The 17834-nt window shown below is 44.0% G+C and overlaps 2 protein-coding genes across 3 annotated transcripts in view; both read right to left on the minus strand.

The window, feature by feature from the left end:
* Positions 1–8707, minus strand: part of kcnab2a (potassium voltage-gated channel subfamily A regulatory beta subunit 2a) — a 139602-nt gene extending 130895 nt beyond the window's left edge. For both annotated transcript variants that reach the window (XM_062544358.1, XM_062544354.1), the window contains exon 1: positions 8562–8707. The gene's annotated coding sequence lies outside the window, so the exon portion shown is untranslated. The remainder of the gene's footprint in view (positions 1–8561) is intronic.
* A 577-nt stretch (positions 8708–9284) lies between these two features.
* Positions 9285–16737, minus strand: park7 (parkinson protein 7). Its single transcript, XM_062544359.1, has 6 exons — positions 16532–16737; positions 15791–15892; positions 13670–13729; positions 13040–13109; positions 10886–10972; positions 9285–9938 (listed from the first exon to the last, which is right to left on the minus strand). The coding sequence occupies exons 1-6, from the start codon at positions 16619–16621 to the stop codon at positions 9778–9780; spliced, it is 570 nt and encodes a 189-aa protein (XP_062400343.1). The 5' UTR covers positions 16622–16737; the 3' UTR covers positions 9285–9777.
* Between the last annotated feature and the right edge of the window lie 1097 nt (positions 16738–17834).

Below are 17834 nucleotides of genomic sequence, written 5' to 3' on the forward strand. Positions count from 1 at the left end.
GGCTACCAACTGAACATTTAAACGGCACTTTAGCATGAATTTTATCCTTAGAGATCGCTTTTCACAGACTTAAAATTTACATGAAAAATATATAATGATAAAGAATAAAGAATGATTTGACCTTTTTCCTATTCCATGGTTGTCAGGGATAAAAATCGCTGCCGTGAAATGTGAGTAGGCCAATCCCTCATATTAACCAGGATACCGTATCTCCTGTAAATAGACCTATTCTGCTTTAGTGCTAGAATCAATCGAGAACAAAGTCATGACATCTGAGCAAAGAGCTTAAATTCATCAGCTGGGGGGGGGGGCAGTCGGGATGGAACCACTAGTCCAGTCAGAGGGGCGACTCAAGCACAGTGCCTCTCATTTGTCTTTTTATACATCCTCCCTTCCTTCCTCGGTCCCACTGATCTAGATAAAGAATGATGGGGTGGCAACAGTGGGATAGTCTATCCAGTGTTAAGTTAAAGATCAGTGGGAACAAGCCTGGAGGACCGAGCATCGAGGATCAAGGAGAGGAGAGAAGTTGAGAGGCACCCAATGTGCGGGTGCCCACTCCAGGCTTGCCTGTATCATTAGGATAACCTTTCTGGAATATTCTCTGGCAACACCGCCGGCTAATTTGCCTCGTGAGTGACATTCACTGCGTGCGAGTAGAAAGCACGCAAGCTCATCACGAGCGAAAAGACCTCCAACTTCGAGTTCAGTCCAACTGACCAGCCGCCTTTAACCCCTCTGGGTCACACACACACAGCACCACCACCAACCAGCATGCTCTGCGCTTCCGACACTAAACCCTGGAAAACACAACCGACACGGAAATGTCAGCGCAGGCAGTGCCCTACACTACTCGACCATCGGGGAGAGAGAGAGAGACTATAATGTTCATCTCAGTTTCGCCCTTCTGGTTGGATCAGTGCACGCCTCGCTGTGGCCCCCATAGCCTGGAGCTGGAGACAGAGAGGGAGAGAGAGGGAGAGAGAGGGAGAGAGAGGGAGAGAGAGGGAGAGAGAGAGAGAGAGAGAGAGAGAGAGAGAGAGAGAGAGAACACCCACTGAAGCAGCAGAGGAAGCAGCAGTAGCAGTAGCAGCGGCAGTAGTAGCAGTGTTGCGCACCAGTGCAACGAGCAGGCCAGCAGCAGCACGTCTTAGTTGCAAGCTGAGAGAGATTTACGTGACTGCTGTGTACCTGGCTTCTCAGAGTTAGGTCAGGTAGGAGGACACATCGCCTATAGTGTGTGTGTGTGTGTGTGTGTGTGTGTGTGTGTAGTACAGTATGTGTCGGTCTTAAGTGACTATAAGGCAGCCTGCTCGAGCCTAGTAGCTAGCTTCATGGTGTCCTTGAGGGGGCTGCTCAGTGACCCATCACGGAAAGCGGAATGAATGGGGCCAAATGGTCCATCACAAAAAACAGCCGACATGGAAATGGATGAGGTGGCAGTGGTGCGAAACTCTATGCATGAGAATGAGACTCTTCAAAAGAAACAACACAAGGGAAATAAAAATGACCCGAAATTGACTATCAGCATCTTCTACATTTCTGGTAGTGCAGATGCAACTAAAGCTATAAAATGCAAATTGTTCAAAACATACACTTCACTATGGGGACATTTTCTTAATAGGCCAGCTTGGGTTATCAAGTCCCCTCTCCACACTTCCATTATAGATGCTCGGATGAATACATATGCCCCTGTCCCCATACATATACCCCTGTCCCACACATATACCCCTGTCCCACACATATACCACTGTCCCCATAAATACCACCGTTTCCTTACATATACCCCTGTGACTGTCCCAAAATACCACTGTTCCCATACATATACCCTACACATATACCACTGTCCCCACACATACCATGGTCACATAGGGCCAAAGTCATGTCCAGCCCTGCAGGACTTCCTGTGCAGAGGCCGAGAGATAAACACTAATGATTAACCCTTCGGACGGGAGCCAGGGGAAGCCGGGGCGGGCGGGTGAGGTGGTAGTGGCTGCTGCTGCTGCTGCAGGCATCTGCCAAGTGTCTTGCACTCGCCTCACGACCAGCTGGGCAGTTTAAAGCAGCCGGTCAATTACTGGGGATGCTAATGCCCGCTGTCAGTCCCCGAGCAGCAAGCAAGCCAGAGGCCACGGAGATTCAATAACCAGAGACAGGGCAGCGTCGCAAAACGCTGACGCCAGAGCCACAGATTTGGGAATGGTCAAGGGGCGGAGGCCACAACCTCGTCCGTGACCTCGCCAAGACACACACACCCACACACACACACTTCAGAGGGAGGTCAAATGTACCCCTTTCCAATTTTTTTTACAAACAAAACCCACAACGCTGAGTCTATTTCTTATGAAATGACCTGAAACACCACTAATATTTTCGGTCCCCATTATCATTAACAGCTGTGGCATACAGACCTCTGATGCAAGATGTTTTGGGCTACCATCTATCTGTTCCAATACATTGAGCATGATAAAGTCAAAACCTCAAACCTTTCATCAGCCTGACCCATTAAGGTCAGGTCCATACTTCTCCCTCAAACTGCATGGGGATGTAGGCTACTTATTAGCATGTGAAAAAAACCCATCAACTACTGCTCTTACAGGTCACTCACAATATTTTTTTTCCTACCAAATGACAGGCAAGAAAAACACAAATAGGCCCCTTCTCAACCACTCTCCTCGATCCTCCGGCTCGTTCCCACTGATCTATAGGAAGGAAGGAAGGAAGGAAGGAAGGGAGGATAGATAAAAAGACGAATGAGAAGAGCCCAGAGAGGGTCCTGATGGAGGGCTATTAAGGTCACGTGTGGAAGAGAGGCAGTGGAGGGTCTAATATGGAGCGAGAACAGATTTTGATTAAAGAACAGCCGGGGATGAACATAATTCCTGATGGCAGCGGCATCATTGCGTCTCCTCGGGGACTGGCGATGAGAGTGAGCGAGGGAAGGTGGCAGGGATGACAAAAGAGGTCAATTAGCCCTCTCGGCACCCCAGGGGTGTGAACGGACAAGGGACATAAAGCCGGGACCCAAAGGTCAAGACATTATCAAGGTCACACAGGGGATTTTAAGTGTGGAGAGCATACCTACGGCGTGCTTTCCTGAAAGCCTTATTGAGCAAATTAAAGATGAAACAGAGGGAGCTTTTAAACATTGGCTCACCTGCTAGAGCTGCTCCATTATGGAAAAAAATCATAATCATAATTACTTTGGTCAATAATAAGATCACAATCATTTAAAGGACGGTGCTCTAAGCCATGTTACAGTACGTACGTGGTTTCTAAGCAGAAACATTTTCTGTCACAAACAGCAAACACCTCCTCACCATCCAATAGCTGCCTGTCCCCTGAATACACTGTAAAAAAACGTGGCCTCTGTAGGCAGCCCAGGCTCCAAAACGGCAACAAAAACAGCCTGGTGCAGCCTGGACCATGAAACATACATGTAACACACTCCCAGCCATTCACTGACAAGATGCACGTTCAAGAGTTTCAAATGCAGCCGGGGTGGGGGGATGATCTCTCTCAGGATGATCAGAGAGAGAGAGCATCCGAAATGATCTATCATTTTTGAACTGTGGTTCTTAGTGAAAAAGTTGAAGGTTTTTAGAAGGCCGCAGACCAACATAGGCTAGCAATGCAAATGATTCAACAAACACCCCAGCACATACAAACATACACATCCTAGCCTACTGTACATACAGTACATACTCACATGAGGCTCAATAGATGACTTCACATCAAAAGGTTGACACATGAAACACCAGACTATGGAGAAGGATCTGTGAGCCTCTCCATCCTCAACCCCTACATCACTCTCCAGTTTAATGAGCCCAGAAACAGGCCTAGATCCAGAAAGATTTTGTTTATGGAAATACTAATTACATAATTCCTGCAGGAGTAGACACAAGGCAATTATTGTTATCATCATGTGTGCTGCATCGGCAGACAGGGTTCGCCATTTCTCATTAACCCCTCCAATTGAAAATGTCACAGAAGTCAGTCTGATGAATCATGGCAATTACCTTGCCATGATATTTCCAAAAATAAATGCTGCATCTCACCACCAGGATCAAAACTTCAATGACACAAAACAAAAGCTGTGGCACAAGGCATTTAATTTGATTCATTTTCTTTAAAAAAAAAAGTTTAAGTTTCAAATGCCTCAGATCAGGTACCTAAACCCATCTGTGACAGTTTTAGCAGACCAAAGTCAATGTCCTCCCCAATTAATTTATGAAGGTCGCACAGTGATTAAGCCCAATGTTAATTAGATTTGAAGCATTATTAATGACAAAACATTAAATTATCTGACTTATTTCACTAAATACTTAAGGCCAATAAATAACAATAAAGTAAATGATAAATCACTTGATAAATTCTTTAGTTAAATGTGTTGTCCACAATCATGCTCTACTAGAAATTGTTTCATTCGGTTAATTGCTATTCTCTATCCTTTCACTATCCACCAGCACCTTTAGGCAGACCATCAAATTACAAGCTTAAAGCCAGCAACTGTCAACCATGCCAGTCAACAATGGGGTCTTAGGCTACGTTTACACTGGCAGGCCTACACTATACATACTTCTGATTTTGCCTATATTTTATTCCAATCTTTTTGACTGCCTGTTTACATCTACGTTTCAAAGTGGCCCATATCAGATACCTGTATTTACATGGACTGACTGAGCAGGAACACTTCATAAATACTCTGAGGTAAAACGTGTTTCCTTGAGGTAGCTCTGAGGTAAAAACCTTGCAACTGTGATTTGACATGTTAAATATTTTTAAACCGCTAGCAACAGCTGGCAACATTTAATTCACACTGCTGCAACTCCTCTCTGCAACGGTTTCGTCTTGAATGACGGGTGGGAATAGGCCTTAGGAGTCTATATAAAATGTGTTCACCATGACTTAATAAACCATGTGCACTATACCAGTAGGTCTACAGCAGGGCTCCCCAACCATTTTTCCTCTGAGAGCTACTTTAACAAAATGAACACAGACAAGAGCTACCAATGTTTTATATTAGTAGTAGCATGTAAGTGACTTATGCTAATGCTAGCTCGCAAAGCTACCTGTAGAAGACCACTGGTCTACAGAATGCCTGGGCCACTATGACAAAAGATGTCTTACATCAGTTCAGTACCAGGTGTCACAAGTTCATATGGGACCTGACTCCCACTGTACCATTTCAGCCCTAGGACACGTTTAGCACAACCCTGCTCTGGGCACTTGAGATAGCAACAGTCTTTTCTTTGGGCATCAGGCAATGGAGAGGCTCAAATCACAGGATGCAACAAGGACCCCAGTAATTGCATCTTTTAGCGGATGAGTCAGAGTGAGCGCGGGCCCGGCTGGGAGAGACTTCAGCCCCGAGCTCTTTTCTGCTGCTCAAGCAGCTAATACTGTGTTGGCATTTAGGCTATGTGTGAGAGTGGACACATTAGCGTTCTAGAAATATCTCTCGGGAAGGACATTAGGGCGAGGATTGAAATGACATCACAGCGGCGCTCACCATGATTTTCATTATTACTGTACTGTGTGTGTGTCTTAATATCAGTCAATCCATACAGTAGCACCATAAGAGTGTACAGTGTGCCATTTTTTTTCTCTTCATATTACTATGTAATAGCATAAGCCAATCAATGCAACAGTGACCTTTTCTCTATTTTTGATGCCATAAAGTTACAATTATGACCATACCTATTTTAATACAGCACAAGGTAAAGCAGTTACAGCTAGTCAATATTCTGCAATATGCATGAACAGGGGCTTCAAGCTAACCCAGCTTCAAGGAAACCCAGCTAATTCATGTGACGTGGCTACTGCCTTCACACACACACACACACACACACACACACACACACACACACACACACACACACACACACACACACACACACACACACACACACACACACACACACACACACACACACACACACACACACACACACACACACACACACACACACACACACACACACACACACACACACACACACACACACACACGCATGCAAAGGGTGCAGACGAGGCGGCGTAGTGCTTAGTTTTTTTTCACACGTTTAACACAAGGCCCTCTCTCTCTGCAGCCTTTACAGGAAACATGCTACGAGCCTACATCATCAGGTTATCACAGGAAGGTTTGAAAGCATCACTGTGACAGCTGGTGTTGCTGCAGGGTGCAGGACGGAGTGAAACCCTGTCATCTCTCCAGTTCGACGGGACAGTGCCAGGACGGTCTGGGCGGCCCCAGGTGGGCCCAAGCACAGAGCAGAGCCTGCCACTTTTGTTGCAGGACAGTGCACAGATCTCAACGATGACAAGCAGATTTACTGTTCTTACCCATTTCAAGTAAAGTTTATAGCATGCAATAGTCTATTTCAAGTGCAATAATGTTTTTACACTTGACCGTGCTAGTAAGATGCTTATACTGTATATATACACTTATATACATATATATATATAAGTGTGTGTGTGTGTGTGTATATATATATATATATATATATATATGTGTGTGTGTGTTTAAAAAAAGTTATTAGCCTACCTTGTGCACGCTGTCTCAGAGGCTGCACAGCATATTTATATTACTTGTGCAATAAATTATCTGCATTTTATGAGGAGTGTGCGAATAAACATACTTGAATCTCATCAGTAACACAAATGCAACAAAATCAGCCTCCTAGTTCTATAACGTATAGAACTAGGCACAAAGATAACGTAACACTGTAGTTTCTGCTTATGCAGCACAAGGATGCAATTCAGACATATTTCTCTTCTTCTGCTATGTGCCTGCGGCAGCAGTTCTCGAGGTAAAATATGTCCTTTCAGCTATATGCTGAAGAAGGACTACGATGCATGTGGCCTTAAGGGTGAACTGAAAATTGCTGTCAAAACAAGAAGACGACTTTAAAAAGTGTCAAGATTGCACAGGACATGTGACCCTTGGATGGATCACGGTGAGAAATAGTAGCCCATACTAGTGTGAACACTATCTCTCATACAGACACATAGCTTCAAGACAGCATCATTTTCATCTCACTGAAATAAAAATAAATACAAGTCAAATGTCAAATGTGCCCAAGTTACCAACTGGCTCGTTTTGCTCAGCTTAGTGAACAAGTAGGCCTATACAGTACTAGTGTGTGGATACCCCCATGTTTTCCTAGCACTGCAGCCTGGGGGGGTTTCTGCCTGGTTGTTTTTTAGGCCACTGTTTTATTTTTATAAGGAGGGGAAAAAAAGGTGTGAGAACTGTTGCCCTCATGTTTCAATGCCCTGCTGACTGTGTTCTGGTTCTGAGCATGGCTTATTTAAGGATGAGTAAGACGACGCTGTCTATTTTTAATGTGGCTCGCAATGCAGTTTGCCGGAATACAGTATAGTGAGAGGAGAGATGAGAAAGGGAAGCAAGAGAGGGGAGAGAGAGAGAGAGAGAGAGAGAGAGAGAGAGAGATGCAAGAATGTGCCTTATGAACTTCACCACTGAGGCAACAGTATCACACACACACACACACACACAGTTTTCTGGTTCATCTTCCTGTGTCACAAAATAAAAATTTTGCATCTGTGGTTTTTCAACAATTATAGAGAACCATAACCCGGCTGGCCTTTTATAAACAGACAGACGAATCATTTGTACACAAATGACATTGAAGTTAAAAGCTGCAGTGACAAACAGACAGACACCCTATGCAGACACCACACCACCTCCCTGAGCCTTGAAACAAGCAACCACTCAACACACACTGATTACTATTCTACCTGAGCAAATATACTCGTGGTTTTAGGGTTTACCCTATTTCTTGCATCCTTTAAAGGGACATTGGACCTCATAGGCAAACCAGGATGCTTCAGATTTCAGTTATGGTTTCACTATGAAGTCCACTTCACATTTGCACAGATCAGAAAATGGCAAAGCATAAGATGACCGCTCTACAATAGGACGACTGTTCAACATTTGCCCACTGAAGAGTCCAGAAGCTTTTCTGAGAAGTTCAATCTGCAAAGGTGACGTCGTTATGGTGAAGTCACCAATGACCTGTCATAGCGTAAAGGACAGCATTATGCCAATACATCTGATTTTCAGAATCAAAAAAAAACTGTGCATTTATCTATAGCCTACACAATTAATTTCAGAGAGCATGCATTAAGCATGGACAACAACAGTGTCCTGAAGTTAAAATACGTCTAATCATCGCCTCGATAGGTATCCCGTGACTGTCCACCGAAGGACTGCGGCAGAGAACACATCATGACTAATGTTACCTTATGGAACAACCTTGCTAGCTATACCATGTCGTGACAGATGGCTATCCGCTAATAAGCCATATCAAGAGCGTAGGTAGATATCGATCAAACGAAATCATTGCGACATGAATAGCAAATGAAATATGACATTGTGCAAAAACAGCTGACAGGGTGGGATGCCGATATGATTCGTCGTTACCAACCAGCGCATTTCAGAAAATCGCGGCAAAAATACCAGTTTCTATCAATGGTTGTACAACAATAACGTCAACGTTAACTTGGTTTGTGCCAGCAGGCTATGCTGAACTTACCTTAGACAGCAGAGCGGCAAAACATAAACGAATGGCTAAGAGCGTCCGCTGTAAATGAGGCAATAGAGACAAGCCGTAGATATCCTTGCAGGATTTTAGTTGATGCCAACAAAGCACAAGAATCTCTTGTTTTTACCGCTTTGACATCCCCACCACGCGCTACCGCACACTCACGCCCGTTTCTTGCAGAGGTGTAACGTCATTGGTTTGCCAGAGTGCGTCCTGTCCTCGGCGTGTTGGTCATTGGATGATGGTAACGTCACTCTTCCAAGACCCTCATAATTATCACATTTTGACCAATCATCTGTTAGGTGGAGAAAAGCGGTTCATCCCAGTCAAAATGCAGTTCGGTGTGCTGATAGGTTGATGGCTCGTTCAAACGTTGCCGCTCAGTTTGTACGCAAATCCTGTCCCTGGGGAGCTACAAAACCTCGCTTGCCTGCTGCGTCTCCTGTAAATCATTGGCCAAGCACTAGATGACCATACCTTCATTTTATAAATATGCTTACAGATGATTTCCCTAGAAGAAGGGAACGTTCTGGAAACCTACTTCTAACTGGGCTACCCAGGTTCTAATTCAAAACTGCTTATGTGGAAATTGATGCTGTTTCATCAAATATTAATAATACTCCTGTACTTAAACAAGACTGTGCTGTTTAAAGTGTCATGCTAATATCCTTAGGTTGTCCTTAAAAATGTCATTAATTTATGGAAAATATCACAAAGAGTTGACAGGGCCTTTATTGGGCCAAACAATCCTTGAATATGTTGTTCCTGATTGCAAGAAGCTGCAAATTAAATTTCACATTCAAACATTTGTGTGAATAATTGCATCTAACATTTCCGACAACTTCCACTCATTCACCACATAGTGCACGAGTGAATGACCAACATATAGTTCTTCACTCACTGCAGTGAATGAATGAATGTTTCAGACACAAGGGAAGTTTTTTTCCACCCATTCTTTTTATGCGAACAATTTCACCACAATTCAGGAAACATCCTAAATTAATGTTTAAAGTGCAAAGCCTATCCTAATGCCTATTGAGTGAGGAACACACTGACAATAAAGCTGGATTCCTCTCTTAATTTCCCAGTGTCTTTTTTTTTTGTCTCCTGCACACACCGACACACTTTGATGGGGAGCTGTAGATCCACCTCCTGGCGCTGCTAGCAGAGATGTTACTTGAGGCTGCTACTGCTGTGCTGACGGACATCAGTCTTTCAAGACCAGGGGGGCCTTGACCTGCGCCGCCACCTCTGCTCCCATCAGCTCCTCCACGATGGCCAGGGCAAACTCGAAGCTGGTGCCGGGGCCTCGGCTGGTGATGAGGTGGCCGTCCTTCTGAACGCGGGCCTCCGAGTACTTGAAGTGGCCTACGAGGAGAAAAGACAAAGCGTGTTTTTAAGGTTCAGTAATCAGAAGGGAGTGCGGCTCGTTTAAACTGGGCTTTAAAGTGAGCCTTGGGTGACCAGATGACAGGAGGACATCCAAGAAACACATCGCCGTTTTACACCAGTGTCAATCATGCACCTCCAAGGTGTCCCAGTAGAGTATTCATGTGTCAAAAACACTAACAACAGACGGAACATGAGCCAACTACACTGGTATGTAGTTGTGCCTTTCATAAACATGGCTGCTAATCTTTAGTTACTCAACATTCTTTCTGATATGATTTATTTCATTTTATATACTCATGCTATGAAATAGAAATAATTGTCTTTTTTTTTGTTCATGAGAAAAAACTGCATCCTGACAACACTGGAGGGGGAAAACTGCTGGAATGGCACCCACAGCGCCCCCTGTTGTGCACCGTGTGAACTGGAGCTCTCCCCACGTCCCTGATGCACGGTGAGAGCGAGCGCTGAGAGAGCTCTATTGTTTCATGCCAGCCCGTTTGCTGCATTCCCCTGCATTTCCTGTTTGAGTCCAGTCTGCTGAATCATCAGCACCAGGGCGGCGTGCCGCACATCCCAGCAGCCTCTCCCTGTGGCTGCTGCACCGCCACCCCATCCACACTTCACACACACACACACACACACACACACACACACACACACACACACACCCTCAAAACACAGCCTCACGCTCACACACAAGGACACCTACCGCAATAACTACTAATACTAAAAGATGCTATGAGAACTAATAAATAACGCATCCGAGTCCCTTTTCTCTCTTTTTTTTTTTTTTTTTTTTTTAAAGTCCTATGCTGATTCGGCGCTGGCTGACTCAAACAAGGGGGGAGGCAGAAGGTGTGCCGCTCGAAAGCCAGGGGCGTGAGCGAGCCCGCCGCATGTCAGGCGTCTCCTGAAGGCATTACCTCCATTCATCATCTTGTCCTTCATGGCAGGGTGGGTGGTGACGGTGCTGCCGTAGGCGATGCCGTGGGCCAGCAGTGCTGTGGGACCTGGGGGACACAGAGACACAGGGAACACTTATTAGGCACTCACTCACTGTTCACTTAAACACACACGCCTGCACACACACACGCCTGCACACACACACACACACACACACACACACACACACACACACACACACACACGCACACACGCCTGCACACACACACGTGCCAGAGTGCACTTGCACACACACAATTGCATATGCACGCATAGGCGAAGCCCCTACAAAAGCACTTAGGAACATTACAACCACAAATAATTTAACAAACTCCGCCATTTAGCAGACTCGGCAAACCTCTCGCTCGAAAGGTCTTGCAATGTTAACTATTTGACTTTCATTATTCGCAAGGGTATTTTTCCCCCTAGTCACCGTCACATCAAACGAGTATCACGATAGCACCGCCATAAAACCCCAATCTAAAATTAACGGCATATATGGTTTCAATCAATCATTGCCCTCCTAATTTAGAAAAGGGGAGGAGGACAGAATAAAGACTCGCGGTCTAAAAATAACAGACTTTTGTTTGCCTCTGCAGATACGTTGGCAGCGTCCTGGCATTGCAGTGAACTCATCCCAGACCATTAATAAATAGAGGGGCCCTTGACTATTGATTATGCTGCTTGGCTGACTTCCCGCCCGGTCTCCCTATTACACGTCTCCTTGGCAGCGGCGGATGCGGTGTGCAGGTTTAGACCGCACCTTCTCCTCTTACATGGCCGCCCCGCCCCGCCCCACCCCACCCCACCCCACCCGCCCTGCTGGCCAAGGCCAAGGCCAGACTGAATGGAGTGAAAGGAGATCACTACCGTTTGGGAAAAGTTACAGGGGTCAGGAGTGTCATCGTCACCATCAATGGATTTTTTTTTTTTATCTTAAAATAAAGCAAGGCCCCTGACTGCGTCATCTGTTACACTGCAGAAATAAACCTGCGAAGGACCTGCAATATCCTGTTTAGCTAATGGCCCGTCGCCATTTCAATGATGAACGGTCAAGTGCTTACGTACTTATGCTGTATGGCACAAGATGGCCACTGTGTGAAGTTTTAAGGCTCATATGTATTTGAAGTATACTGTTTATTGATTTTGTGAAGACCAGTAAGACTTAAAAAGACACTGCCATGTGGCATTCCTATTGTAATCAATGAGCAGAAACACAAGAAATATCTGGATATCACTTAGACTGGGTGAACCCTGCCTGATTTTCCAGGGAATTAGAATTTCGCCCGGCAGCTCAGGTTGGAAACTAGCAGATCTATCTTCTCTGTTTACTGCCAGAACCTTTGGCTCCAATTAGAAACAGTCATACTCTAGTCCTGGCTCGCTATTGGCTGGTGACGTGACGATAACGAAACTTAAGCGACGCAAAGTTCAGTAGAAACAAAGCGCAGCCTCCCCAGACTAATGTTCAATCTTAAAAGATTGAGCTTAGTATGGTGAAAACCAGACTAGATATCACTGGGCGCTGGGTAGGTTCCCTCATTATGGATTCCTGTGGGGGCGTCAGGCATTTTTCTAGGACGCCCTTAGCTCTGTTTCCCCGTGCCGCACCACTCTTCATTCCGCTCGTCTCAGCTCTGCCACATGGGCCCCTCTGTCCTCATTCACTGTGTCCTTGTGAAGCCCTTGCCGTGCACGCACGCACACACACACACACGCACACACACACGCTCTCGCCACCACTGCCACACTTGTCTCCATTAACAGCCGTCACGCTCGTTAGTGAATCCTGGACGATAAAGACCACCAGTGCGATGAGTGAGTGACTGCCGTCTCTTTACTAAGTCTTTGATGTGAACAGGTGCAGGGATATTGCCGGTGTTAAACTGAGACCTACAGTGACTTTGTTTGTCTGTGTTGGAGCACAGGTCTATATCAGTGCCCTTAATTTGACAGCAGACATCTATGCTATCATTGAACCTGAAAGCATCAACTATTCAATTCCTAAAAGCTGACTGTTAGAAAATCTGATTTATATATATAGAGGGTGTTTTGTGGCATGTCTGTTGTGGCGTAAGCAAATGTGACTTGATGTGACGGTGAAATCGTTTGCCAGCCCCAGCGTCCAACCGTACCTGCACAGATGGCCGCAATCAGACCCTTTCTGCCCTCCTGGTCCTTCAACACCTCCTTCACAGCTGGAGACTGTGGGGGGACAACACACACACACACACACACACACACACACACACACACACACACACACACACACACACACACACACACACACACACACACACACACACACACACACACACACACACACACACACACACACACACACACACACACACACACACACACAGCGTGCCCAGACGCACAGTGAGTCATCACACACTCTCGCACAATGAGCTCAGCATTATTTTGCACCATTCAGCACTAAAAGGCCAGAGTGAGGAAATCTCCATTAATTATGCAGGCGTTGCATTTAGGGGAGATCATTGCGCATATTGATTGTGAGTGTACGGACTTGCTTGGCCAAGCCGGTTTGTCATTTAACAAAACTACAAGAAGCTAGTGTGGTACGAGGGAGGAGAGGGGGAGTGGAAGGACTTTCGGAGAGAGCGAAAGCAATAAAAAGAGAAGATGCAGAAGAGAGCAGAGCAGAGGGAGTGGGAGTGATTCGGTCTGCCTAAATGGATGGCCGTCTAAAAGCCACTCTAAAAATAGAGAGAGAAGAGTGCAGTGCTGATGCACTGGCTCACCTCTGAGAGGGCCTCGGCTCCTCCTCCTCCTCCTGGTAAAAGTACAACATCGTACGGGCCCTGGGAAACACAGCACAATGCTCCCATGTCAGATAAACTCATTCTCCATTGTTACCTTTCGCACAGAGTAAACACATGATGCACAGTGATTGCATGCAGACCATGATATGTACATGATATGCATATGCAGTGATCTGAAACATTGGGGCAATACGTGAGATTGTACTCCCCATGATCAATTCCACAATATTTTGATAGGAAACAGTTATTATTTTTCTTTTTATTATTAATTATTATTATTGATGTATTTCATCAAGAATTTATTCGATCAAATGCATAATTTAATATTTAAAACATCAGCAATCAATAATCATACTAGTGTGAGTAATGTTGGTCTTATTCCTAGTTGCATAATTATTCTGTGCCTCAAAGTGCACCGAATAATTATGCAAACATTAACTTGATGCACTACTATCCAACTTAAACACTGGAACGACAGTCTAACAGTTATGCTGAGTCATTGTGTTGCATATTCCTGTTAATGTTAACTTTGCAATGGCTGTTGAGCTCTTCGCCTGACTTTTGTAAACAATGCCATTGCTATATTTGATGACCCTGTTCAATTCTTAACTTTATTCTGAACACATCATACCTAAAATTAAGTTCTCAGTAGCTTTACCTGTATGGTTATCTACTGCAAATGCAATAAGCCTATGACCAATTTACTTGTTTGTGTAATTTACAGTGTGTTATAAATGTTATATGCTGTACAAGGTAAAATACAATCATTGATGAAAAAGCAACAATCTAGCACTGTTCAATTGTATAGATATAAAAAGTTATTAAGGACGGTGTGAGAGATTTCTGTTAGAGCATTACAATTCTAAAGAGAGGAGATGAATGTGCTACACTTGCTTCAGCACCCTCTAGAGGAGTTTGGCTGTAAGTGTTGCACTGAAGGTGGGATGACCACTTGACCACTCCAAAGGGGGGAAAAAAACAATGATGGGGGCATGGGGCTTTACCAGATGATGACAGACACCGGTAGCAACTGTTTTTGGTGACATGTATAATGCTCCAAGGATATTAGAATTGCACAAATTAGTTCATTGTCAATTCTGGGGCAATGCCGGGGAGAGAAATTAACAGTGTTCCAAATTTGTTGTCATCTATATTGTCGCTCATTGCCTGACATAGACATAGACAAGACATGTAAGAATCTAGCAGTGTCAATATGATTGATAAATGTGTAAAAGTAAATAGCAAGGTGATTTTGTTCTGTTTTGTTCTGATTTTGTAGTTAGTCATTAGACTTAGCCCATCATACAAATTTGGGCCCCATGCACACTGCAAAACTGGCAGCTGTAACCTACTGTAAAACAAATATCTTGGCATTTGGGTAGATGACAAGCTATCTTTTAAAACACATGTAGCTGAACTCACAAACAGGTGAACATTAAATCAGGTGTATTATACAGGATAAGTTCATATTTTTCTCTACAGAACAGAATGTCTATTGTTAAATCGGCTATAATGTCAGTGTTAGACTATGGCAATGTTTTGTATATGCATGCAGCCCCTTCCACATTGAAATCACTTGATAAGGTTTATCACAGGGCTCTACAATTTATTACTGGTGATGGTTTCTTTATCAGAATGTGGGGTGGTCTTCTCTCTGTAATAGGAGAGAAGACACTGTGTCCTTTTTTATTGATAAGGCATTACTAGGGACCTTACCATCATATCTTACCTCACATCTAAAATTGAAACACAGTCCCCATACCGTACGATCACAGGGTTTTATATCCTTAGAAACTCCTCAAGTTAAGTCTGAAGTTTGTCAAATAGCCTTTCAGTTCTTTGCAACAACTAAATGCAGCAAGCTAAAAGGTGTGTGTGTGTGTGTGTGTGTGTGTGTGTGTGTGTATGTGTGTGTGTGTGTGTGTGTGTGTGTGTGTGTGAGAGAGAGAGAGAGAGAGAGGAGAGAGAGAGAGAGAGAGAGAGTAAGTGAGTAAGTGAGCGAGCGTGTGTGTGTGTGTGTGTGTGTGTGTGTGTGTGTGTGTGTGTGTAAGAGAGAGAGAGAGAGAGAGAGAGAGAGAGAGAGAGAGAGAAAGACCTCACCTGTTTGCGAGCATCCTCCAAGCTAGAATCTGGACAGATGAACACATCACGGCTGCACTGAACCGGTTCCTTTCCAGTCAGCCCAGCAACAGTGACTGCAATCTGCTCATTGTACATAGACAAAATAATACTCATATATAATAGTCAATAAGTGTTACTTGTACAAAATAATTGTATTACAGTGTTACTTTGCACCATACAGTACTCGCTACTTCATGTGGCCCGATATAGAGTATATTCCTTTTGGATAATAATTTTCCAGATGTAGCCTACATGGCTCTGCAAACTTTGACATTTCAAGCGACCTTTTTCTCGGTTTACAGTGTCAGAGGGGTCCAAGTTAACACATTGAAGACTAGAAGGCTTTCAAACAGTTGCATTAGCACGGTTAGCTTATAAATGAGCATGAAGTATGAACAAGATGTAGTTACTGTGCATATGTTTAGCTTAGATTATATTAACATTTCACAACAAATGCACAATTTGAATTTCTAGCGCATTTCACCAGCAACATTAGCATGCTAACTCACTAGCTAAGTTAAATTGCTAAATTATGCGGTTTCTACTATATTATGACTATCATTACACACATACAGTATCTTGAGAGTATGTGGTGTATTACACTCTTTGTTGTCATTGGTCAAGTTTATTAAGCTAGTAAGGGTTTGTTGACTTGCTAGTTTGCTAGCTCGCTACCTCATACCTAGGCTGCAGAATAAATGGCATAGCTACTGTACAAACCCCAGCTCTACGCATGACGTCCACGGGTATAACAGTTTCCATCTCCTCTGCACCCTTTGCCAAAATGACTAAAGCACGCTTGCCTCCCATATTTTTGCAATATATTGCTCTGTGCAACTTGGTGCAGGTGTAGTTACTGTCTTTGGACCTCTACGCGACAGATCAGTCAACTGCGTTCCCGAAATCACGCGTCCAAAATGTTATGTACGGCTACTCCTGAAGGACAATTTTTGCTTCGTTCAATCCTTTACTGTCAGTTTAGCAACTAATCAAGGTAGCTATACTAATGGTCTATATACTAATTGTAGTCCATACAATTAACAAAAATCTAAATAAAAGCAGTCTGAAATATAGAAATACCACTGAAGACCTATATAATATACAGTAGGATGTCATTATTTTGGAAGCTATTCGGCTCATGGATTTCCATTACATAATTTTGTCACAAGAGGGCGGCAGAGGACTTGAAATCATGAGCATCAGCACCTTGCACTGGGCTTTTAACTGAAGTTGGACAGCTCGGCCTACCTCTACCCTGCATCTATACAAAACACAGGTAGGTCTATACAGAATGTGCTTTTATTTTTTAAATTAAATGAGACGCATTGTAGGCCTGCTGGATTTCTGAAACTGTTGAAATATTGGTATGAGGAAGGTTCTAGAGCAGGTTACCTAGGCCTAGGTAGGCTAGGCTAGAGCTAGGCCTACCTCACGATAGTTCACGAGAGCTGAGCAGAGAATGCATTTCATAATCATTCAGAGTACTGAGAACAGGGAGTGAGAGGCATAGAGAAAGTAGCAATATGGGAGACTATGTCAACCACTCAATATAAGAAAACCCTTGAAGATCTCTCATATGGAGAGGAATTGTATTTAGATTAGATTAAACTTTATTGTCATTGTGCATTTGGTACTCTTACCTTGTCCAAATAATTTTCAAATTCAAAAATGACAAGAGGGCTTAAACAAAGCACCCCAGAGAAGGGCAACCACATTGGCAGAGGAATGTTTGTTTTATGCATGTGTGCAAATCCACACGACAGTGATTACCAACATATGCAACTAGGATCAACTGAGATCGCCCCACAGTGATACCCTATCTCATTTCCCTAAAGATGTAATTATTAATTTATTTGTTTAAAGTCTTAACATAAGCAGCTTATGGTATGCATACAACCGTGCTACTGCAATGGCTGTTAAAAGTAATTGTAAAACAGGTAACCTGGTGAGAGTGTGGATTAGGTTCTGCAACATTGACAATGCAAATTTGAGACGCCATCTGTGCAAGTCCACATACTGAAAT

Source organism: Sardina pilchardus, chromosome 9 (assembly GCF_963854185.1).
Source record: "Sardina pilchardus chromosome 9, fSarPil1.1, whole genome shotgun sequence".
NCBI lineage: Eukaryota > Metazoa > Chordata > Actinopteri > Clupeiformes > Clupeidae > Sardina > Sardina pilchardus.

Excerpts from the sequence above, each read along its gene's own strand:
- park7 (XM_062544359.1), bottom strand. The coding sequence starts at position 16,621 with ATGGGAGGCAAGCGTGCTTTAGTCATTTTGGCAAAGGGTGCAGAGGAG. Across the intron at positions 15,893-16,531 it reads ACGTCATGCGTAGAGCTGGG|ATTGCAGTCACTGTTGCTGG; the intron begins GTTTGTACAGTA and ends TACAATGAGCAG. Across the intron at positions 9,939-10,885 it reads GGACAAGATGATGAATGGAG|GCCACTTCAAGTACTCGGAG; the intron begins GTAATGCCTTCA and ends TTCTCCTCGTAG.